Below are 24730 nucleotides of genomic sequence, written 5' to 3'. Positions count from 1 at the left end.
AGGTTAAGAGTTCAAGACCAGCCTTGATAATAATAAAGACCTGGCCAAGATAATGAAACCTTGTGTCTACTAAAAATACAAACAACTGGGATTAGCCAGGTGGCAGGCGCCTGTAATCCCAGCTACTCGGAAGGCTGAGGCAGAGAATTGCTTGAACCTGGGAGGCAGAGGTTGCAGTGAGCCAAGATTGTGCCAGTGCAGTCCATCCAGCCTGGGCTACAGAGGAAGACTCCATCTCAAAAAAAAAAAAAAAGAAAACAAAAAAAAGTACTAAACGTCACTAATGATCAGGGAAATGCAAATCAAAACCACAATGTAATACCACCTTCCACAAGATTAGCCATAATCAAAAAAAATCAAAAAACAGTAGATGTTGGCATGGATGCAATGAACAGGAAACGCTTCTGCACTGCTAGTGGGAATGTAAACTAGTACAGCCACTATGGAAAACAGTGTGGAGATTCCTTAAAGAACTAAAAGTAGAAGTACCATTTGATCCAGCAATCCCACTACTGGGTATCTATCTACCCAGAGGGAAAAAAAGGTCATTATTTGAAAAAGATACTTGCACACGCATGTTTATAGCAGCACAGATCACAATTGCAAAATCGTGGAATCACCGCAAATGCCCATTGGTCAACAAGTGGATAAAGAAACTGTGGTGCATATATATATGATGGAATATTACTCAGCCATAAAAAGTAATGAATTAACAGCATTTGCACTGTCCTGGATGAAATTGGAGACTATTATTCTAAGTGAAGTAACTCAAGAATGGAAAACCAAACATCATGTGTTCTCACTGATATGTGGGAGCTAAGCTATGAGGACTCAAAAGCATAAGAATAATTCAGTGGACTTTGGGGACTTGAGGGGAAGAGTGGGAGGGGAGTGAGGGATAAACGACTACAAATAAGGTGCAGTGTATACTGCTTGGGTGATGGGTGTACCAGAATCTCACAAGTCACTACTAAAAAACTTATGTAACCAGCTACTACCTGAACCCTGATAACTTATGGAAAAATATAAATAAATAAATAAGTCTTGTATCCATGAATCAAGTTGTTTAATTTCAGTCGTTTCATTTGAATCAATTGTTAAATTGTTTAATTTGTATTAATATCTTGACTGTTGATGTAAATAGTGACTAATACACAGAGATTTGATGCCTCTCTCAAAAATAACAGTGAGGAAATACAACAAAAACAGATTTTGGACTACTGTTTTCTATAAATATTTAAAAAGTAAATGGTGTTCGTGCTTTATCTGGAGTCCTGATCAGAGGTTAGTAAGTTTATTGCCATATTGAAAAAATTTTTAATCCTGTTGCTCCGTAACTTTGATTAGTATTTTATTAACAAATCAGAGTTAGATTTCTGTGTTCTCAAAATTAAGTACAGTTCCCCTCATACATTGCTAGTGGAAATGAAAATCTGTACAGCTGCTTTGGAAAAGTTTGGCAGTTTCTTAAAAGTTAAACAAAGAATAACTACCATCTGAGCCAGCAGTTCTACTCCTAAGTATATCTTAAGAACATTGAAAGCGTAAGTCTACACACAAACTTTTGCACCAATGTTCATAGCAACATTATAATAGTCAACAAGTAGAAACAACCCAAATTTGTATTAACCGATGAATAAATAGATTAAATGTGGTATATCTATACAGTGGAATATCATTTGGCATAAAAAAAAGATTGAACCTTGAAAACGTTGTTCTAAGTGAAGTAAGGTTGTCACAAAAAGCTATAAATACATATGATTTCACTTACAAGAAATGTCCAGATAGGCAAATTCATAGAAACAAAAAGTAGATTGGTGGTTGCCAGGGGCTGGGGAAATGGAGAATGTAGAATGACTGGTGATGAGTATAGGTTTTCTTTTTTGCATGATCAAAATATTCTGAAATTAGATCATGGTGATGTTTAAACAACCCTGTAAATACTCTAAAAACCACTGGCTCTTGTGTATTTTAAAAGGGTGAGTTTCAGAGTTTGTGAATTATATTTCAATACAGCTGCATAAAATTAAATACATTTAAGTGTGGAACAAAATAGCTGTTATGTGTGCTGTATTTTATTCCTTAAATTTAAAAATCCCAAATTAAATTTTCTTCTTCTTTAGAGGAATAACTCCCTTCCTGATGAGAATAATATCGCAAGGCTTCAGGAAGAACTCATTGCTGTGAAACTGAGGGAAGCAGAAGCCATTATGGGTTTGAAAGAACTTAGACAGCAAGTCAAGGATTTAGAGGAACACTGGCAGGTATTTTAATATATTTTGCGTGCTTTTTAAAAAGAGAGTAAAACCCAAATTTCCAATATGTGAGAGTTTGAAGTACCTGATGACCTACAGTAGGAGATGAGTTTAAAGTGAGAGAGACCCTGTTTAATGTCAAAATTGAGAGTATTTATAAACTGAAAGTGCTTTTAATCTGTTTCTCCCTCTTTAATTCTTATAATAAAATAAAAGATACAGTAGACATCAGATCATATTTTTGTCATTGTAACATTGTGCCTTGTATAACTTTTTCTGAAAACTGTAAAAATATTCTATATAGTACATATTTTATCTTATGTTGATATTAAGTCCATTGTTGGTTAGTGTGAAACACCAGAAGAGTGACAACATTATAAATTTAGTGTATAAATTAGTAACTTAGTTACCTCACCAAATAAATGACATTTATCTGGTATATGACCACAAATTTATTCATGTATGAGGGAAATGTTGACAAGTAACAAAATACATATTCTATATAAGGACCGAAATTAGGCCTTGACATTGTCATGCCTTTTTTTTAAAATGTGTTTTTACAAAGTATCAGATTGCAATAAACTTGAAATTTTTTTTTTTTTTTGAGACAGAGTCTCGCTCTGTCGCCCAGGCTGGAGTGCAGTGGCCGGATCTCAGCTAACTGCAAGCTCCGCCTCCCGGGTTTACACCATTCTCCTGCCTCAGCCTCCCAAGTAGCTGGGACTACAGGCGCCCACCACCTCGCCCAGCTAGTTTTTTGTATTTTTTAGTAGAGACAGGGTTTCACTGTATTAGCCAGGATGGTCTCGATCTCCTGACCTCGTGATCTGCCCGTCTTGGCATCCCAAAGTGCTGGGATTACAGGCTTGAGCCACCGCACCCGGCCCTAAACTTGAAATTTTAAAACAAAAAAGACAAAATTTGTACTTTATCACAGATACTTTGAGAAACACTGCCCTTAACTTCTAACATTCCTTCCTTAAGGATGGCCCCATTTTTTTCTCATTTATTGGGATTTCATTGAAGATAATACAAAAAATCTCTCATTAAAAAAATTACAGTGAAAATTGTATTCTTTTCAAGAATTAATCTGCAGTATATAGAGAAAAAAATTTGAACTATATTTGAGTTTGTGTCCCAGATCTGCACTGGCTGTGTGATACTCCTGAAGTTATTTAATCATAGTGTTCATTTTCTTACCTGTGAAAAACCAAAAATGTTACCATACACATTGCCAAATGTTCCCTGGGGGGGCAAAATTGTCCCAGTTGAGAACCAATAATGGCAATAATGTGAATGATGCTTTCTGAAGTTGTTTAATGTGGTGACCCTCGGCAGTGAATTCTAAAATTGCCCTTCTTTCTTCTTGGGTCTCTTTTTCTCCAATAAATTCTATCTTTTTTTTTTTTTTTAAAGTAGAGACGAGGTTTCATCATGTTGGCCAGGCTGGTCTCGAACTCCTGACCTCAGGTGATCTGCCTGCCTCGGCCTCCCAAAGTGCTGGGATTACAGGTGTGAGCCATCGTGCCTGGCCAATAAATTCTATCTTAAATATGCTTAAGATCTGCAAAGGTCTTTTTATGAAACCCTTTTATTCAGATGATAATAGTGCCTGATTAATAGGATTTTCTAGGGATTAAATAAAATAATGTGTGGAAAGTGTTTTATATAGCACAAGCCTGAAATAAATGCTCAGTAATATTAGCTCTTATTTTGATACTGAGAGTACTTGCTGCAATATAATTTTTTATGCTTTAGCGCCACTTAGCTCGTACTACTGGGAAATGGAAAGACCCACCGAAGAAAAATGCTATGAATGAGTTACAAGATGAACTGATGACCGTTCGACTTAGAGAAGCTGAAACACAGGCAGAAATAAGAGAAATAAAACAAAAGATGATGGAAATGGAAACACAGGTATGATGGGAAAGCCCAGTATCTTTAAAAAGTATCATTAGCTGATCAAGGGTTTGTGCACAGATTGTATCATCTAGAATAGAGATAAAAGGTGAAGATATGAAACTGTATAGACTGCAGTTTTCTAGCCCAAATGAAGATGGCAAAATATTTTATATTGGATTTCAGAGGTTTAATCCTTCTTTGACCCATTCAACAAAGTTCAAGCCAGTCAAATTTTATTTGACTTTATTGGGTAAAACTCATAGCATTGCCCTGCTGCATGACTTGAGAAGGAACACTATGTAGAGCAAAATTTTTCAACCTCAACACTTTTAACATTTTTGGCTAGGAGATACTTTGTTTTATGGAGCTGGTCCGTGCATTGTAGATGTTTAGCAGCATCCCTGGCCTCTACCCACTCACTAGTTGCCAGTAACGTCTCTGCTACCCCAGGTTGTGATGACCAAAAATGTTTCCACACACATTGCCAAATGTTCCCTGGGGGGCAAAATTGCCCCAGTTGGGAACCACTGATGTATACTATAATGTGAATGATGCTTCCTAAAGTTGTTTAATGTGGTGACCCTGGGCAGTAAATTCTAAAATTGCCCTTCTTTCTTCTCAGGTCTCTCTTTTCTCCAATAAAGTCTATCTTAAATATATTTAAGATCTGCCAAGGTCTTTTTATGAAACCCATTTGCGTGGTAAAGGCACATTTGGTTTTCATGTGGTACATTTGTTTGGACCATATTCTTACACTCTGTGAATGTTGTTTTTTGGCTTTTAAAGTATTTATTCAGTCATTAGGGGGCATACTTAACTCGTACATCATTCTGTGTTCCAGTGTGCAAAATGATCATAATCTCAAACATGGTAACATGAATATGTAATTTCTTCAGAATAAATATATCTTGTTTTACATTATTCAAAGTTATTTTCTTATATTTTTCTTGTATTATTCTATATGAAATACTTTTCACACATTATTTTATTCAGTATAAAATAGGAAGAGGTACACTTGAGATTATGAATAGTAGAAATCTTAAGTTTTACAATGGGAAGTTTTATTTTTGTAATCAGATTTTATTTTAGTATAGATACTAAAGATGAAAATACAGCTTTTAAGCCAGTGTTGAGGATTTATTTCACAATGGGTAGAAGTCAATAAATCAAACCCAACAGACATGGTTTTGAGAACTTGTGAAACACAAAGCACTGCCTCAGCCGTTAAAGGACTTACACTTGAGAAATCGGGTATGCACAGACCGTATTTAATATAACTCAGAAATTTGGTAAGTAGAGAATTAGACAGGAATTGTATGGAGACTAGGAGGGGAAAATTAATTTCAACTAGGTGGTTTGGAGAAAGGTTTCCTAAGGAATTTGTGTTGTGCCTAACACCGTCGCTGACTAATAAGTGTGATTTTGGATGGATTTTGCTGGAAGCAGGATGGTATGAAACACTGGTTCCTAAATGCCAGCCAGTATTTGGACTGGTGATGATCCATGAAATTTTCACATTGGTAAATGAAAGCAAAACAAAACAAAACAAACAGTATGGTGTAATGGTGGTGGTGTATAGTAATCTAAAGAGTGTTTTATCAAACACCCATGTATCCACCATTTAGATTAAGAAATTTGTCCGTGTTTATACATGTAACTCCAGTTTTGTCATTTTAAGGACTTTTAGAAAAATCTGTCAGTGACTATACCTCAATTTATTGATCCACTCTCCTTTTTGCTCTTGCAAACAGTGCTACTCTGAACATTCTTGCTTAGGTTTCCTTGTGTATATCTTCAAGAGTTTCTTAAGTACAAAGTTTCTTATTTTTGTGTTTGTCTCTGCCATCAACACTGTTGGCAGTCTGGAACCTGTGGACCCCTTGTTAAAATAATATTTTTTAATGCATAAATCCATATACAAAGGATTGCAAAGCAAGCCACTTTTATTGAGGTACAGTTATCAAAATACTAAAAACATATTTGTGATGGAGATCACATACACAGAGATACAACACATTCCCATTGCTCGATTCAGGTTTTTAATGTTTTAGATTTAGTTTTTTTTTTTTTTTTTTAAGATGGAGTCTTGCTCTGTCTCCCAGGCTGGAGTGCAGTGGCCAGATCTCGGCTCACTGCAACCTCAGCCTCCCTTGTTCAGGCTATTCTCCTGCCTCAGCCTCCTGAGTAACTGGGATTACAGGCGGCCACCACCATGCCCGGCTAATTTTTGTATTTTTAGTAGAGACGGGGTTTCACCATGTTGGCCAGGCTAGTCTCGAACTCCTGACCTTGTGATCCGCCCACCTCGGCCTCCCAAAGTGCTGGGATTACAGGTGTGAGCCGCTGCGCCCTGTCTAGATTTAGATTTCTTAAGATAAATTGTACTATATTTTTTCCCATCTTAATTTGTTTGTATGTGTTTATATCTCTGATAAACAGCATATAGATGGGTACTTTTAAAAATGCAGTCTGATAAATGATTGTTCAACTCTCAGTAGGCTAAAAACCACTGAATATGTGTACACTTGAGGGAGGTCAATTTTATATGTGAGCTATATCTCAATAAAGCTATAAAAAGTGGCTGGGTTCAGTAGCTCAAGCATGTAATCCCAACATTTTGGGAGGCCAAGGCAGGTGGATCACCTGAGGTCAGGAGTTTGAGACCAGCCTGGCCAACACGGTGAAACCCCATCTCTACTAAAAATACAAAAAAATTAGCCGGGCTTGGTGGCACATGCCTGTAGTCCCAGCTATTCGGGAGGCTGAGGCAGGAGAATCGATTGAACCCAGTAGGTGGAGGTTGCGGCAGTGAGCCAGGATCACGCCACTGCACTCCAGCCTGGGTGACAGAGCAAGACTCCACCTCAAAGAAAAACAAAAAAACTAAAAACCATTTAGTCTCATAGTTTCTTTTGCCATCATGTTTGGTCTCAGTTTTGTGATTTTATTTGAATTGTTATCTGTCACCTTGCTAGCTATTTTGTTTATTCTGTCTGTTCTTTGTTTCTTTATTTTTTTTCTACCTTCTCTTGGATTTATTAGATATTTATTGTGATTCCATTTTTGTCTTCACATTTGACTATTTATACATCTTTCAAGAGTTTTTTTAGTGGTTGTTCTAGGTATTACAATAAATAGAGTGTACCTTCAAATAATAAATTATAAATAATAAATGAATAAATATACACTTTATGTGTAATCTAAGGCTTTTACAACAGTGTATTTTCAAATCTCTCTACCTCTTTTGTGAAATTGTCATACATTTTACATATTGTCCAAACATATATACTACTAATTTTGCATTAAAGTTATCTTTCATAGAAATTGAAAAACTTTTAATGAAATGTGTTTTTCCTTCAAGATATTCTGTTTCAGCACTCTTTCTTGTGCAGATCCATGTTTCTGTCTGGTATCTTATTTTTTCTGCTGTAAGAACTTCCTTTATCATTTTCTTTAGTGCTGGTTTTTGTTTGAGAAAATGTTTATTTCTTCAATTTTAAAAGATATATTTGCAGGATATTGAATTCTGCCTTGACAGTTTTTTCTTATAACACTTTAAATCACTCTACTATCTTCTTGTCAGAAACCATGCCAGCCAGCACTCTGTTGTAATTCTTATTTTTGTTCCTCAACATGTAACGTATTTTTTCCTCTGGTTGCCTTCAAACTTTTGTCTTTGTTTGTAGCAGGTTGAATAAGATATACCTAGATCTGTTTTTTTTTTTTTTTTTTTTTTTTTTTTTCCTCTGAGTTTCTTTGATTTATAGATTAGTGTATGCCATAAATTTTGGAAAATTCTTGGTTTTTTTTTTTTTTTTTTTTTTTTTTTTTTTTGAGATGAAGTTTCACTCCTGTTGCCCAGGCTGGAGTGCAATAGCATGATCTCAGCTCACTGCAACCTCTGCCCCCTGGGTTCAAGCCATTCTCCTGCCTCAGCCTCCCAGGTAACTGGGATTACAGGCAAGTGACACCAAGCCTGGCTAATTTTGTATTTTTAGTACAGACGGGGTTTCTCCCTGTTGGTCAGACTGGTCTCAAACTCCCAACGTTAGGTGATCCGCCCATCTTGGCCTCCCAAAGTTCTGAGATTACAGGCGTGAGCCACCATGCCCGGCCCTTGGTTGTTATTTCTTCAAGTATTTCTTCACACACTCTCTTCTTCAGGGGTTTCAATTATACATATGTTAGATTGTTCAAGGTTGTCTGACAACTCTTGGTTGCTTTGTTCTTTTTGTCCCTATTATTTTTCTCTTTCTGTTTTCAGTTTCCATTGACTAAAACATTTTTGCTGACAAGTTATTAAGTTCACTCATTCTTTCCATTGCTTTGTTGCGTTGTTTGATGAGCCACTGAAGGTGTTCTTTACATCTGTTACAATTTTTCATTTCTAGCTTTTCTTTAAAAATAATTTTTTTTTCAAAGAGAAAGGGCCTCACTGTGTTGCCCAGGCTGGTCTCGAACTCCTGAGCCCAGTGATCCTCCCACCTCAGCCTCCCCAAAGTGCTAGGATTATAGCCACGAACCACTGTGCCCAGCCCATCTCTAGCTTTTCTTTTTGACTCACAGTTTTCATTTTTCTGCTGATATTACCTGTCTAATCTTATATGATTTTCACCTTTACCTTAGAGCCTTTAGTATATTAATCACAGTTATTTTAAATTCTCTGTCAGATATTGTATTAGGGTTCTCTAGAGGGACAGAACTAATAGGATATATATATATATATATATAAAGGGGAGTTTATTTAACATATTAACTTACATGATCACAAGGTCCCACAATGGGCTGTCTACAAGCTGAAGAGAAAGGAGAGCCAGTCGAAGTCCCAAAACTGAAGAGCTTGAAGTCCAGTGTTCAAGGACAGGAAGCATCCAGCCTGGGGGAAATATATAGGCTGGGCCAGTCTCTCCTTTTCACACTTTTCTGCCTGCTTTATATCCGCTGGCAGCTTGTGCCCACCAGGTAAGGGTGGATCTACCTTCCCCAGCCCACTGACTCAAATGTTAATCTCTTTTGGCAACACTCTCACAGACACCCCAAGGATCAATACTTTGTATTGATCTTGGATATTAACTCAGTATTAACCATCACAAGTCCGCCCCTTGTCAACTTGAACCTATGCACATCTTCTGAGATCATACATAATCTTCAAATAAAGACAATAATGCGGTAATAATTACACCTAACATAATACAACTATTCTTTGTACAACCGGAAACGCACCAATCCCCGACTCAAAAACTATTACATAAAGTTGACAATACTTAAATGCTGATATGAAGTCAATAAATCTTATGTCACATGATAAAATATATTTTCTTAGTACAAATGTATACATACACAAACATGATTTTAACAAAAAAAGGAGGAAATACTCATGACTATTACAGTCCTTGTTTCTGCAGCTGGTGATGTAGTGATATCTGGTATTGATGACTGCTTTCTATTACCCATTCTGTATTCCCTTTGCTTTCAACAAGCACCTCAGCAGGTCGGGTTTTTTTTCCTGGTGGAGTGACCCAAACCTTCATTCCTGAGGGGTCTGGGCCATTTGTATTCCTGCTTGGATTGGGATGTTGTAGTTTCCCATTGACCTTAATCACAGGGCATGGCAATACTAAGATGCCCTGATGGATCTCCTGTATTCCATGCATACTCTTCCTTACCTCCGTTGTGGAGTAGTAGGCTGATTTCATCTTGATTGTCTGGGTCAATCATCCCAGCCAACACTGTAACTCCTTTCTTAGCCTGTTGACTTAAAGGTAGCAGGAGCCCAAATGTCCAGGTGGCAATCTTAACTTCCAGTTTAATGGAGTTGTTGTTGTGTCTTCTGGTGGTAACGTTCCTCACTCTGGAACTAAGACCTGTAGGCCAGCAGAATTAATGTTGAGGGAATAGGAAGCAAAAATTTTGCTAGTGGATCACTAGGGGTGATGGTGAGTGGTGCCACTTCTACTTCCACCCCTTGATTCCTGGACCCGTGAATCCTGCCTATGGGAGAAACAGTACCATATATTGGATGCCGATTCAGAGCATACACAGCCTTCTGGAGACCTTTGTCCTAGCCCTGCAAAGTATTGTCACCTAGTTGACATTGTAATTGTGACTTCAAAAGACCATTCCACCACTCTATCCATGCAGCTGCTTCAGGATGATGGGGAACATGGTAAGATCAGTGAATTCCATGAACGTGAGCCTACTGCAACACTTCTTTGGCCATAAAGTGAGTGCCTTGGTCAGAAGCAATGCTGTGTGGAATACCATGATGGTGGTTAAGGCATTCCATGAGTCAAGAGATGGTAGTCTCGGCAGAAGCATTACGTGCAGGATAGGTAAACCCATATCCGGAGTAAGTGTCTGTTCCAGTGAGGACAAACCTCTGCCCTTTCCATGATGGAAGAGGTCCAATATAGTCAACCTGCCACCAGGTAGCTAGCTGATCACCCAAAGGAATGGTGCCATATCAAGGGCTCAGTATTGGTCTCTGCTGCTGGCAAATTGGGCACTCAGCAGTGGCTGTAGCCAGGTCAGCCTTGGTGAGTGGAAGTCCATGTTGCTGAGACCATGTGTAACCTCCCTCCTTGCCACCATGGCCACTTTGTTCATGGGCTTATTGGGCGACGATGGGTGGCTGGGAAAAGAAACTCAGTGGTGTCCTTAGAAGGGGTCATCCTGTCCACTCAATTATTAAACTCCTCCTCTGCTGAGGTCACCCGTTGCTGGGCACTCACATGGGATACAAATGTCTTCACAGTTTTTGGCCACTCAGAGAGGTCCATCCACATACCTCTTTCCCAGATTTCTTTGTCACCAATTTTCCAATCATGCTTCCAAGTCCCTGACCAACCAACCAAACCATCAGCTACATGAATCATTGTATACTCGCACATCTGGCCATTTATCCTTCCATGCAAAGTGCACAGCCAGGTGCACTGCTCAAAGTTCTGCCCACTGGGAAGATTTACCTTCCCTGCTGTCCTTCAGGGATGTCCTAGAAAGGGGCTGTAGTGCTGTGGCTGTCCACTTTCAGGTGGTTCGTGCATATCGTGCAGAAACATCTGTGAACCAGGCCCTGGTCTTCTCTTCCTCTGTCAGCTGATCGTAGGGAACTCCCCATGAGGCCATCAGTGCGGGCTTGGGGAGAGAAGACAGGGTGGCAGGAGTGGAGACCATGGGCATTTGAGCTACTTCCTCATGGAATTTACTTGTCCTTTCAGGACCTGCTCAAGCCTGATCACGTGTATACCACTTCCATTTGATGATGGAGTGCTGCTGTGCACAGCCCACTTTATGACTGGATGGGTCAGAAAGTACCCAGTTCATGATACGCAGTTCAGGTCACATGGTGACTTGATGACCCATAGTCAGTTCGTGACTATGATGAACCATGGTTCAGTTTCCACCAAAGCCCAATAACAGGCCAACAGCTGTCTCTCAAAAGGAGAGTAGTTATCTGCAGAAGATGGCAGGGTCTCGCTCCAAAATCCTAGAGGTCTCTGCTGTGATTCACCTGTGGGGGCCATGAATCGGTTTTTATAATTCAAATTAGTATTTTGTTCATTCAACCTAGAAGTTTTCTGCTTGTATAAATTAAGTAGGAATCCTGCAGGCTTCCTACCAATTTCACTTCTAGGAACAACATGATTAATTAGCCAATGCCAGAGTTCTAAACAAGTCAGACTATTTTGATTGCCCCTTTGCCGCTGCTGTTCATTACAGTAGCTACGTCCACCTTGCCATTGATGGTTAAGTGCTGTCACTTGGCCCCTGCCACCTTGGGATTCAATTATTCTGTTTGTATTTAAATTTTGTAGTTGAGTAACTGCAGTTCCCACCGTTAGATCTGACATACTGCGAAGAGCAATTACAGGGCTCTTCAAAGATGCAGGTGCTGCCCTCACAAATCTATTTGAAAAGGCATTGGTCAAGAGTATGTCTTCTGGACCCTCCCAGCTGAGATGAGTAGGTCTAAAGTGACTAATCCACTCCACCATCCCAATCTCCCTAAGCCTTTGGATCCCATCCTCTACATTAAACCAAAGGAGAGGCCGGGCATGGTGGCTCAAGCCTGTAATTCCAACACTTTGGGAGGCCAAGATGGGCAGATCACGAGGTCAGGAGAGCGAGACCATCCTGGCTAACACGGTGAAACGCCATCTCTACTAAAAAAATACAAAAAAAACTAGCCAGGCGAGGTGGCAGGCACTTGTAGTCTCAGCTGCTCAGGAGGCTGAGGCAGGAGAATGGCATAAACCCGGGAGGCGGAGCTTGCAGTGAGCCAAGATCCGGCCACTGCACTCCAGCCTGGGCGACAGAGCGAGACTCCGTCTCAAAAAAAAAAAAAACCAAGGGAGATCAGGAGTTTCCAGCTCACTCGCCATGAGCCATCTTCTAATCCATCTTTCAGCCAAACAAATAAACTATTAGAACCTTTTTTAACTCCCCAAGCTGCAACATTATATGCAGAGTCCCTACTTTGTGGGCCCAAATCAATAAATTCAGCCTGATCCAACTTGGTGTTCCTTCCACCATTATCCCATACCCTTAATATCCATTCCCATGGCCTGTTTTCCAGATTTCTGTTTGTATAAATTAGAGAACTCAAACATTTTTTTTTTTCAAGTGTAGCACACCTCATGGGTCACACTCTCAACCTCACCTCTAGGGGCCCACTGAGACTTTAACCTAGCTATAGGTCTAGAAGCAAACGGGTGTTGGGGGTGGCTCCTGAGAAGAATCAACATTATCTTGCCTGGTAACTTCCTCAGGGGAGGGCATCACTGTTGCCTCAGGCAGTGCAGGGTTCATTTCCTCAGACAAAGGTAGAAAGGCTGGTGGCAGCATGGGTTGGGGAGGGGATGTTACCACTACTAGGGATGGGGAAGCTGTTCCTTCTAATAAAAAAGGTTCATGAGAGTTTACAAACTCAGTGTCCCTAGCTTTATCAGGGTCCTCCCACACATCCCCATTCCAAGTTTTAGGGTCCCATTCTTTTCCAATCAATGCCTTCACTTTAACAGTAGACACCTGACAAGGCTGTGCATGCATCATTTGTTGCAGGTCAGCCACTTGCATGAAGAGCTTGTGACTGTGTACTGTCATTCAAGGCAATCTTAGCAGATTTGAGGCTTAGTATCTGCTCCTGAAGCTGGGAGACAGAATTCCTGAGTTCATCATTTTCTTTCATCACTTTGTCCAGTGAACTTAGGAGCAACCAACCATCTTCATTACATCCCTTGGTTCTCCACATATAGTCAACGGTACTATGTACAGAGTCACTAAATTGCTTGCCTCTCAAAAATAGTAAATCAGGAGTGTCAAATGCACTTATTTTGCATAACTCTCTAAACAGTTCATGCCAAGAACTATCAGTGTGCTTCATACTATTAGAAGTAGAGTCCTTAGCATTTTTGGGTCTTATCATATTAAGCAGCCAACTCCAGAAACCCCCAAACCAATGAAATACTCCATCCTTAATATTCTGTTCCTCTAGAACCACTCCTGGTACCAATATCTGTATTAGTCAGGGTTCTCTGGAGGGGCAGAACTAATAGGATATATACAGGAATAATTATATATATAAAACATATGTAATATGTTATGTTATATAATATGTATGTTATATATAATATAAATATTTAACTCCTATATATACATATACATATATGTATATAGGAGTTTATTAAGTATTAACTTACATGATCCCAAGGTCCCACAATAGGCCATCTGCAAGATGGAGAGCAAGAAAAGCCAGTCCGAGTCCCAAAACTGAAGAACTTGAAGTCTGATGGTCGAGGGCAGGACACATCCAGCATGGGACAAAGATGCAGGCTGGGAGGCTGGGCCAGTCTCTCCTTTTCACATTTTTCTGCGTGCTTTATATTGGCTGACAGCTGATTAGATTGTGCCCACCAGATTAAGAGTGGATCTGGATCTGCCTTTCCCATCCCACTGACTCAAATGTTAATCTTTTTGGCAACACCCTCACAGATACACACGGGATCAGTACTTTGTATCCTTCTATCCAATCAAGTTGACACTCAGTATTAACCATCACAGATATTTTTATCGTCTGTGTCATATGTAATGCTGGTTCTGTTGATTGCTTTGTCTCTTGGGAGTGCTTTGTTTTTCCTTGCCTTTTTCTATGCTTTGTAATTTTTTTTTTTTGAGACGGAGTCTCACTCTGTCGCCCAGGCTGGAGTGCAGTGGCCGGATCTCAGCTCACTGCAAGCTCCGCCTCCCAGGTTTAGGCCATTCTCCTGCCTTAGCCTCCCGAGTAGCTGGGACTACAGGCGCCTGCCACCTCGCCCGGCTAGTTTTTTGTATTTTTTAGTAGAGATGGAGTTTCACCGTGTTAGCCAGGATGGTCTCGATCTCCTGACCTCGTGATCCACCCGTCTGGGCCTCCCAAAGTGCTGGGATTACAGGCTTGAGCCACCACGCCCGGCCCTGCTGTGTAATTTTTTTTGTTGAAGGCTGGATAGCTTGTGTGGGAACTGCGGACTAAGTCAAATAGTGTTTCTGCCTGGAAATGGGCACATTTTTCCTTCTGCTGGGCCTTTAATGTGGGAGATTGCAGTTAATATAGTCCAGAGATGGGCTGACTTTGAGGTTTGTTGTTCCTTTGGTTATCATCAGTGCACCACAGGCTTCAAATTCCCTTAGCAATACCTTATTTTTCCCTTAGCAATACCTTATTTTTAGAGTAGGAGCTGGTTTGCCAGAAGGATTTTGTGTCTTTAGGTCTTCCCTTTGCATAACACTTTAAAAGGGTCTGTCTTCAGCAGTATTCCATTGGTTACTTATTACAGAAGAGTTGGAGGGGCAACAGTATTTTCTATTGTTCTGATGAAGTCTCAGTCTTAGACAGGCACGGTGGCTAATACCTATAATCCCCAGGACTTTGGGAGCCCTAGGCAGGAGGATCACTCGAGGCCAGGAGTTTGAGACCAGCCTGGGCAACATAGTGAGACCTTGTCTCGTATAAAAATTTTTAAAAATCAGCTAGGTGTGGTAGTATGTGCCTGTAGTCCCAGCTACTTGAGAGGCCGAGGTGGGAGGATCACTTGAGCCCAGGCATTTGAGGCTGTGGTGAACTATAACACCGCTGCAGTCCAGCCTAAGCCACAAAGCAAGATCCTGTTTCTAAATTAACAAAAATAAATGGCCGGGTGTGGTGGCTCACACCTGTAACCCCAGCACTTTGGGAGGCTGAAGTGGGTGGATCACCTGAGGTCAGGAGTTCAAGGCCAGCATGGTGAAACCCCGTCTCTACTAAAAATACAAAAATTAGCCAGACGTGGTGGTGTACACCTATAATCCCAGCTACTTGGGAGGCTGAGGCAGGAGAATCACTTGAATCTGGGAGGCAGAGGTTGCAGTGAGCTAAGGTCACACCATTGCACTCTCGCCTGGGCAACAAGAATGAAACTCCGTGAAAAAAATAAATAAAGTAAAAAATAAATAAATTCAGTCTTAGGCTTCATTATGTCCTTTGATCTGGTGCATTTGGTCTTTAGTGCTCCTGCCTACCCCTAGATGTAGTCCTAGGCACAAAACGCAGTTCTGCCCTTCCCTAAGATGCAATGGCTTTCACCAGTGCCCCAAAGACAATAGTTGGCCCTGATCTGCACAGATTAAAGCATATATTTCCTAGAGGAGACAGGCAAAGTTTAGCGCCTTCCCATAGTGACTACTGTTCCCCTTCCTGAGTCCTGTATCATGAAGACTTTTTTCCCAAGACTCTCACCAGTCTTTTTTGTGTGTACCTGTTTGAGTACCTGAAGAAAAGTATGCAAAAGTTTATGAACTTAGGCTCTAAGTCTGCTGCCTCCTGAGCCTCCACATTGTCTAGCCAGCCAATACTTAGCTTCCACCAGTTCGATATTTATTCTAGCTGTATCATTCTTAGCTTGTGGCTGCATCTGCTCTGCCCCCCAGGTGAGAAAGTGCTTAAATCCCATTGCATCTCTCCTGGGAGGCTCTGGGGTTGAACTTAAGAGTTTGGCTGGCTTTTTTTTTTTTGAGATAGAGTCTTGTTCTGTCACCCAGGCTGGAGTGCAGTGGCACGATCTCAGCTCAACGCAACTTCCGCCTCCCAGGTTCAAGCAGTTCTTCTGCCTCAGCCTCCTGAGTAGCTGGGACTACAGGCGCCCACCACCACGTCTGACTAGTTTTTTTTTGTTGTTTTTTTTTTTGTATTTTTAGTAGAGACAGGGTTTCACCGTGTTAGCCAGGATGGTTTCCATCTCCTGACCTTGTAATCTGCCCGCCTCGGCCTCCCAAAGTACTGGGATTGCAGGTGTGAGCCACCGCACCCGGCCCACTTTCTTAAAGTAAATTTACTTTTTTTCTTGTATGATAGTTTAGCTCAGTATACTACTATAGGGTGAAGTTTCTTTTTTAAGCATTATGAATTTTTGCTGTTGAAATATCTGCTAGACATTTCATTACCATTCCTTTATAGGTCTCAGTTTTTCCCTTGATTTGCCTCTTTAGCATTCTAAGTTTTGTTACAGTGTATCTTGGTGGGGATTTATTTGTTTTTATCCTGGTTGGAACTAATCGTGTTTCCTAAAGTGTAGATTTATATCTTTTATTTCTTAAATTGTAAAAAATTCTCAATTCTCAACTATTACCATCTCTTAAACTATCGTATCTCACTTTTTTTTTTTACTATTTATCCTGCAACCCCTATTAGGTATATTTTGGACCTTATTCTCTTTTCTGTGTCTAATGACCTCTTCTGGGACACTAACTATTTCTTCAGTATAGCTAATCTCCAGTCTAACCCATTCATTGAATTCAGTGGCTGTATTTATAGAAATTTTCTTAGGTTATTTTTCTGATTTGCTTAATGTTTTTTTGATAGTGACTTGTTCTTTGCTTATGTTTTGGCATCTTCCTTTTATGTCATTAATATTGTAATTTTAGACATAACCTATGTTATATAAAGTCCTATAATTTTTTATCTTTAGAGTTCTTAAAATATATTTTTTTCTGCTGTCTCTCACTCATGGTCAATAATTGGGTTTTATGTGTATTATTTATCAACCATAATGTGGAATTACGGTCTTGTGTTCAGGGATACAGGGAGGGGTTTTATCTGTGGAAATTATTTGCAGCTTATGTCAAAGATGTGTCCCTCTGAAGTGTAGTTATTTGTTTTGATGGTAGCAGGTAAGATAGTAAAAAGAGGCTGTGATACATTTTGAATACAGTGCTAAGAAGTTTACTTAATTTTGTAGACAGACTTATTTGTTGATTCAAAATGAGAAAGAGGCCAGGTGCAGTGACTCCTGCCTGTGATTACAGGATTTTGGGAGACCAAGATGGGAGGATCACTTGAGTTCAGGAGTTCAAGTCTGGCCTGAGGAACAGAGCAAGACCTCATCTCTACTAAAAATCAAAAAAATTATCTGGGCGTGGTAGCACATGCCTGTGGTCCCAGCTATTCAGGAGGCTGAGGTGGGAGGATAGATTGAGCCTGGGAGATTGAAGCTACAAGTGAGCTATGATTGTGCCTCTGTTCTCTAGCCTGGGCAACACAGCAAGCTCCTGTGAGATGATATCTAAAAAAAAAAAAAAAGAAAGAATGAGAAAGACTACAGTATGTGTTACAGGAAGATAAGTAAAAGTAAAGATGAAGAAAGTTGTAAGTGGTTGAAAGTTTTGGAGCTTACATCTGTTAGATGACCTACATTTTTTCATTAAAACTAGAGGCAGGGTCTTTTTCATAGGATGAGGTAAAGTAGGTATAATTATGGCAACAACTGAACGTTTATTAAGTATCTAAAATTTCCTGGGTGCAGTGGCTCACGCCTGTAATCTCCCAGCACTTTGGGAGGCTGTGGCGGGCGGATTACTTGAGGTTAGGAGTTTGAGATCCGCCTGGCCAACATGGTGAAACCCTGTCTCTGCTAAAAATACAAAATTTAGCCGGGCATAGTGGTGGGTGCCTGTAATTCCAGCTACTTGGGAGACTGAGGCAGGAGAATCACTTGAACCCAGGAGGTGGAGGTTGCAGTGAGCCGAGGTCATGCCACTGCACTCTTGTCTGGGCAGCAAAGTGAGACTCTGTCTCAAAAAAATGAAATGAAATGACATGACATGACATGACATGATTGTATGAGACTGCTTTCATAAACTTTTCTCTCCTAATCTAATCTTCACAACATAGCCTCAAAAGGCAAGTAATACTATCTCTACTGAAATTTGGTAGGATTAAATAACTTGGCCAAGGCTTAAGAACTGTTAAATGAGAAGTTAGATTTTTACTTCTTTCTGCTATGAAAGTCCCTACTGTTTCTTTCAGGCCTCTTGATAGAGTAATTTAGGGTTGAGAGAATTCAGACTGGGTCATACCTGAGTGTGAAAACTGTCTCTTGTTAGTTCAAAGTCTATTTGTTTTTTTAAGCACATTCTGTAATTCTAATACAATAAACAGCTAGCATTTATTGCTACATATTAGGCCCTGTTACATGTATTATCTCATTTAATTCTGAAGACACCAAAATGAGAAATAGAAAGTATTTTATATGCATTTTTCAAATAAGGAAATAGAGACTCAGAGATACTAACTTTGCGTAATGACCAAATATTAAAACCAGAATTCAAAATCTGTGCTTTGTCAAAAGAGACCATGCTAGACATTGAGAGCATGTAGAAATACACATATGCCGTATTGTGTGACATCAAGTTTACAGCCCAATAAATAGTGATGGTCTTTTTTTTTTCTTTCCTTTTTTTTTTTTTCTTTTTGAGACAGAGTCTTGTGTTACCCAGGCTGGAGTGCAGCTGTGTGATCTCAGCTCACTGCAACCTCCACTTCCTGGGTTCAAGTGATTCTTGTGCCTCAGCCTTCCAAGTAACTGGGATTACAGACATGCACCACCATGCCTGACTAATTTTTGTATTTTTAGTAGAGACAGGTTTCACCATTTTGGCCAGGCTGGTCCCAAACTCCTGGCCACAAGTGATTTGCCCACCTTGGTCTTGAATGCTGGGATTACAGGCATGAGCCACTGCACTGGGCATGATGGTACCTTTTGACTGGTTTGTGCTTTCTTTCCGGAACCAGAAAGAGGAATTAAACTCACCATTCCTCTATCTATCCACTTTGTACTCCCATTGCCAATCTTAGAAAGGAATGCCTTCAAGTTGTGTATAAGCATTTTTATAGTTTACAACTATTTTTTGTATAAATGGTATATTGAGCTATAATGAGAGTTTCTAATATTGACAGTATGCATTCCTTTGGATGACTTGATTTTAAAGGCAGTTTTATCGTATTTTTAAATGTTGATTTGTTGAATAACACTGACCTATAACTAGTAACATTTTTAATAATGTTGTGTAAAATGGATAGGCAATTTTTCAAAATTTTTAGGTCTTGTAACTATAGTCTGAGTATTTATTTTTCTGATTATTAGAACCAGATCAATAGTAACCATCTTCAAAGAGCAGAACAAGAGGTGGTTAACCTACAGGAGAAAGTGCAGTATCTTTCTGCACAGAACAAAGGACTCCTTACTCAGTTAAGTGAAGCAAAGCGCAAACAAGCAGAGATTGAATGCAAGGTAAATATGTCAGTTAACTGATTTTGTTTTTTGTCAATATAATAATGCCTTTTTTGTGTTTGCCTTATCGTGATTATATTATCTTAAAAACAAAACAAAAAAGCTTGTCCTATTTTCTCCTTTTCCTGAACTTGTTTTGGTAGTTGCTGTCAGACCAGGTTAGCTCATCGTGCTTCTGGGGTGGATTTCAGTCAAGAAACATTTTCAGTCACTTCCTTGGTTAATTTAATTTCCTGGACTGGCATTTACTAGTATCTCTTTACAGTTTTTCTTTTGACTGGTAACCCTTTAAAACCCGAGCTTTTAATGGCTTGATCAAAAAAGGTGGGTCATTTAGAGAGGTTAGGGCTCCTCTGCTTTGATTGTTATCTTATTAGTGGGCAGTTAACATTGATATATGTTTTCTGGATAGACTAGAGAGCAAAAGAAATGTGTATGTACCAGTGTGTTGGCAAAAATGGGTATATTACCCATTATTATTTTAATCAGTTATATACTTTTACTTTTTTGTGAGGTGTTTGGATTCAAAAAGCATCAAAAGTATTTGAATGCAAGTACATTCTTTCCTGAAATAAATTTACAGTATAGCAGTGGTGAGAGAGTGGGGGAAAGGCACGAAGATGGAAGGAGGGGAGGGAGGGTTTGGGGGGAGTGTGTGTGTGAAATAACTAAAGAAATGACTGTAGACTCGGCATTAGAATGGATTATTAGAGGCAAGTTATGGGATTTAAAAAAAATAAACTAAGCATCCACCTTTCCATGGTGAGATAGTAGGAATGATGCCCGTTAAAGATTCCTGCCTTATTGTTGTATAAGAAATAAGACTTTTGATGGCACATATAAAGCTGTAATTCCATCAACTTATTCTGGTGTCATTAAAAACCAAGAGTGAAGCTTGAATGGTTTATCAGTGTCACTGAAATCCAGAGATGAAATTACATCCTTATAAATATGCATGGCTGGTACAATGTATACTGACAGAAATCTGTAGGCAGTACTGAAATTCATACTAAAGCACAGTCACTTTTGAAGGATATGACTAAACTAATTTATAAATAAAATAATATTAAATGAGGTTGTATCAATCTGATTTGTCATATCAATATCTGATTGAGTTTTTATGATGCTAAATTGTCTGTGTTGACATCTTGTCGATAACTAAATTTAATCTTTTATTTATTATTGATGTTAGTTTTCCTTAAATATATTTTGATAACAGTGTTACTAGATTTAATATTGCTCCTCAAATGCCCTAGTACCTGTTGAGAAAAGTAAAGTGTTCTTTGGAAATAAATCTTTAAGGAACTTACTGTTGAAAATAGTAATTTTCTTTGAACTTGTCTAAGTAATGGGCTCAGATTTAGAATATTAGCGGATTTTATGAACTAATATGGGATTTTGTTTAATTTTTAATTGTTCATTAATACTTCTGTGAAGTATGTTACAGATGCAGACTCTGATATCTCCCCTGTGTTTAAGCTATGTGTTAATTTATTCAATCTTTCATAATGCCTTTGCAGATTTTGAGAATGACCAATGTATTGTTAACCTAGCACCTAGTACATTCTAATTAAATGTGTATACTTTACCCTGTTATGTTGGAATGATTCAGGAACAAAGTTAATTTTTCAAGAATGCCAGTCCTTGAATTATATAAATCTGATTCATTTTCATTTAGTATTATAAGATTATAGTTTATGATTAACTTATAATTATTAAAGCTTTTTTATTTTTTGTGTAAAATGTGTGGATATTGTTTATAATATTAATGTTATTTTCCCTCTCAACTTAATTTGAATGTTCTCCCTTAAAGTTGAGATATTACAAGCCTGTGAAGTCCAGTTTCAAAATGCAGAACACTCTAAAACCCTAGAGTTTTTTCATAAATTTCACACAAATTGCTTTGTTGGTGAAACTTAAAATTTGAACTGATATATGGCCATTTATAATTGTTATTTATTCCACTTGATGTGAACATTTATGTCTCACTGCTTCATTGTATGCATTGAGCATATTGTTTCACTATGGATCCTGCCTTAGACCCTGCTAGATAATACTAATGTATGGTTTATGCCTCCCATTACTTTTCTAAAATCTGAATTCCAAACACACCTGGTTTATTTTGTTTTGGTTTGGTTTACCACACTAGAATAAGGAAGAAGTGATGGCTGTGAGGCTCCGGGAAGCAGATAGCATAGCTGCTGTGGCTGAACTACGACAACACATTGCTGAGCTTGAAATCCAGGTACTATGTGAAAATAATAAAGTACATGTAAAAATATGGTTTCTTCTATCCTCTTTGTCTGAACAGTAACTTAGTCTTTATCCTCATGACTGTGATTCTTTTTTCAATAATCATTCATTTCCAACTTTATTTTTTTTATTGTTGTATAATAGACTTAACACTTACTATTTTAAAGTATACAGTTCTGTGGCATTAAGTGTACTTGACATTGTTGTGCAGCCATCACCACCATCCATGTCCAGAGCTTTTCTTTGTATAAAATATTTTTTTAATATATTTATTCTGTAAGCTTTTTTCTATTTTTAATTTTAATAAATATATTTTTTGAAACAGGGTCTTACTCTGTGGCCTAGGCTGGAGTGCAGTGGTGTGATCATGGCTTACTGCAGCCTTGACCTCCCAGGCTCAGGCAACCCACCCACCTCAGCCTCCTGAGTAGCTAGGACTGGGACTAGTCATCCTCCCTAACTGAACCTCTTTGCCCATTAAACACTTCCCATTCCCCCAGCAACTGGCAACCACCAGCAACTGGAAACCACCATTATACTTTGTCTCTATGAATTTGACCACTCTGGTTACCTCATGTAAGTGGAATCATACAATACAATCATATGCTGCATAAGGACATTTCAGTGACGGACAGCATATATGATGATGGTCCCATAGGATGATAATGAAGCTGAAAAATTCCTGTTTTCTAGTGACTATAGCCATCATTATGTTATAGCACAACACATTACTCGTGTGTTTGTGATGAGGCTGGTATAAACAAACCCACTGCACTGCCACTCTTATAAAAGTATAGTACATACAGTTGTGTATAGCACATAATACTTGATAATAAATGACTATGTTACTGGTTCATATGTTTACTATTTGTTGTTTTGCTATACTATTATTGCTATTTTACAGTCTACTTCTACTTATACAAAAAAACAGTTAACTCTAAGACAGTCTCCGGTCCTTCAGGAGGTTTTCCAGAAGGCATTGTTTTCATAGGAGATGACAGCTTCATGCGTGTTACTGTCCCTGAAGACCTTCCAGTGGGACAAGATGTAGAGGTTGAAGATAGTGATACTGGTGGTGCTGACCCTGTGTAGGCCTAAGCTAGTATGTGTGTTTGTATCTTAGTTTTTAACACAAATGTTTTAATTTTTCTTTTATTTTTTTTTTTATAGATTTTCTTTTTTTTGAGACAGGATCTCATTCTGTTGCCCAGGCCGGAGTTTAGTGGCACAGTCATAGCTCACTGCAGACTCCAACTCCTGGCTCAAGCAGTCCTCATCAGCTTCCCCAGTACCTGGGACTACAGGCACACATGACCATGCCCAGCTTATTTTTTTTATTTATTTAGTAGCAGTGAGGTCTCACTTTGTTGGCCAGGCTGGTTTTGAACTCCTGGGCTTAAGTGATCCGCCCACCTCTGCCTCCCACAGTGCTCAGATTACAAGCATGAGCCACTGCGCCCAGCCTTAATTTTTTTTTTAACTTAAAAAAATTTTTTGTTCATCAGGCACAATGGCTTATGCCTGTAATCCCAGCACTTTGGGAGACTGAGGTGGGCAGATCACTTGAGCCCAAGAGTTTGAAACCAACCTGGCTAGCAAAGTGAGACTCCGTCTCTACAAAAAATACAAAATAAAATCACTGGGACCTGATGGTGCACCTATAGTCCCAGTCCTAGCTACTCAGGAGGCTGAGGTGGGTGGGTTGCCTGAGCCTGGGAGGTCAAGGCTGCAGTAAGCCATGATCACACCACTGCACTCCAGCCTGGGCCACAGAGTAAGACCCTGTTTCAAAAAATATATTTATTAAAATTAAAAATAGAAAAAAGCTTACAGAATAAATATATTAAAAAAAAATTTTATACACCTGTACACTATGTTTGCTAAGCTAAATGTTACAAGAGTCAAAAAGTTTAAAAAATTGAAAGTTTATAAAGTTACAGTAAGTTAAAGTTAATTTATTATTGAAAAAAACCATTTTTTATAATTTAGTGTAGCCTAAGTATACAGTGTTTATAAAGTCTACAGTAGTGTCATGTCCTAGGCCTTCACATTCACTCACCACTTACTTACTAACTCACCTAAAGCAACTTCCAGTCTTGCAAGCTTCATTCTTGGTAAGTGCTCTATACAGGTATACCATTTTTTATCTTTTATAACATACTTTTCCTGTGCCTTTTCTGTGTTTAGATACACAAATACAGACCATTGTGTTACAGACGCCTACAGTGCCCAGTGCAGTAACATGCTGTGCAGGTTTGTAGCCTAGGAGCAATAGGCTATACCATGTAGCCTAGGTGTACAGGAAGCTATACCATGTAGGTTTGTGTAAGTGCACTCTATGATGTTTGCATGATGAAATTGCCTAACGATGCATTTCTCAGAACACATCCCCATTGTTAACAGATGTGTGACTGTATTTGTCCTTTTGTGACTGGCTTATTTCACTTAATGTTCTCAATGTCCATCTGTGTTATAGTGTATGTACAAATTTTCTTCATTTTTAAAGCTGAATAATACTATTGTATGTATATACCACATTTTTTATCTGTTCGTTCATTGATGACATTTAGGGTGCTTTCATGTTTCAGCTATTGTGAATAATGCTGCTATGAACACAGGTGTACAAATTTCTGTTCAGGTCCCTGCTTTTTTTTTTTTTATGTTTTATTATTATACTTTAAGTTCTAGGGTACATGTGCACAACATGCAGGTTTGTTACATATGTATACTTGTGCCATG

At 38.9% G+C, this 24730-nt stretch overlaps 1 protein-coding gene across 2 annotated transcripts in view; it reads left to right on the top strand.

The window, feature by feature from the left end:
- The window catches only part of EVI5 (ecotropic viral integration site 5), a 307542-nt gene that overhangs the window by 192967 nt on the left and 89845 nt on the right, over positions 1–24730 (top strand). For both annotated transcript variants that reach the window (XM_011939985.1, XM_011939984.1), the window contains 4 exons: positions 2124–2264; positions 4014–4172; positions 19592–19738; positions 21888–21983. In XM_011939985.1, coding sequence (XP_011795375.1) covers positions 2124–2264; positions 4014–4172; positions 19592–19738; positions 21888–21983 — 543 coding nt within the window. The remainder of the gene's footprint in view (positions 1–2123; positions 2265–4013; positions 4173–19591; positions 19739–21887; positions 21984–24730) is intronic.

The sequence above is a fragment of the Colobus angolensis genome, unplaced genomic scaffold (genome assembly GCF_000951035.1).
Source record: "Colobus angolensis palliatus isolate OR3802 unplaced genomic scaffold, Cang.pa_1.0 Scaffold186, whole genome shotgun sequence".
Classification (NCBI taxonomy): Eukaryota; Metazoa; Chordata; class Mammalia; order Primates; family Cercopithecidae; genus Colobus; species Colobus angolensis.
The sequence above is the reverse complement of the archived record's forward strand: the minus strand, read 5'-3'. Positions and strand labels throughout refer to the sequence as shown.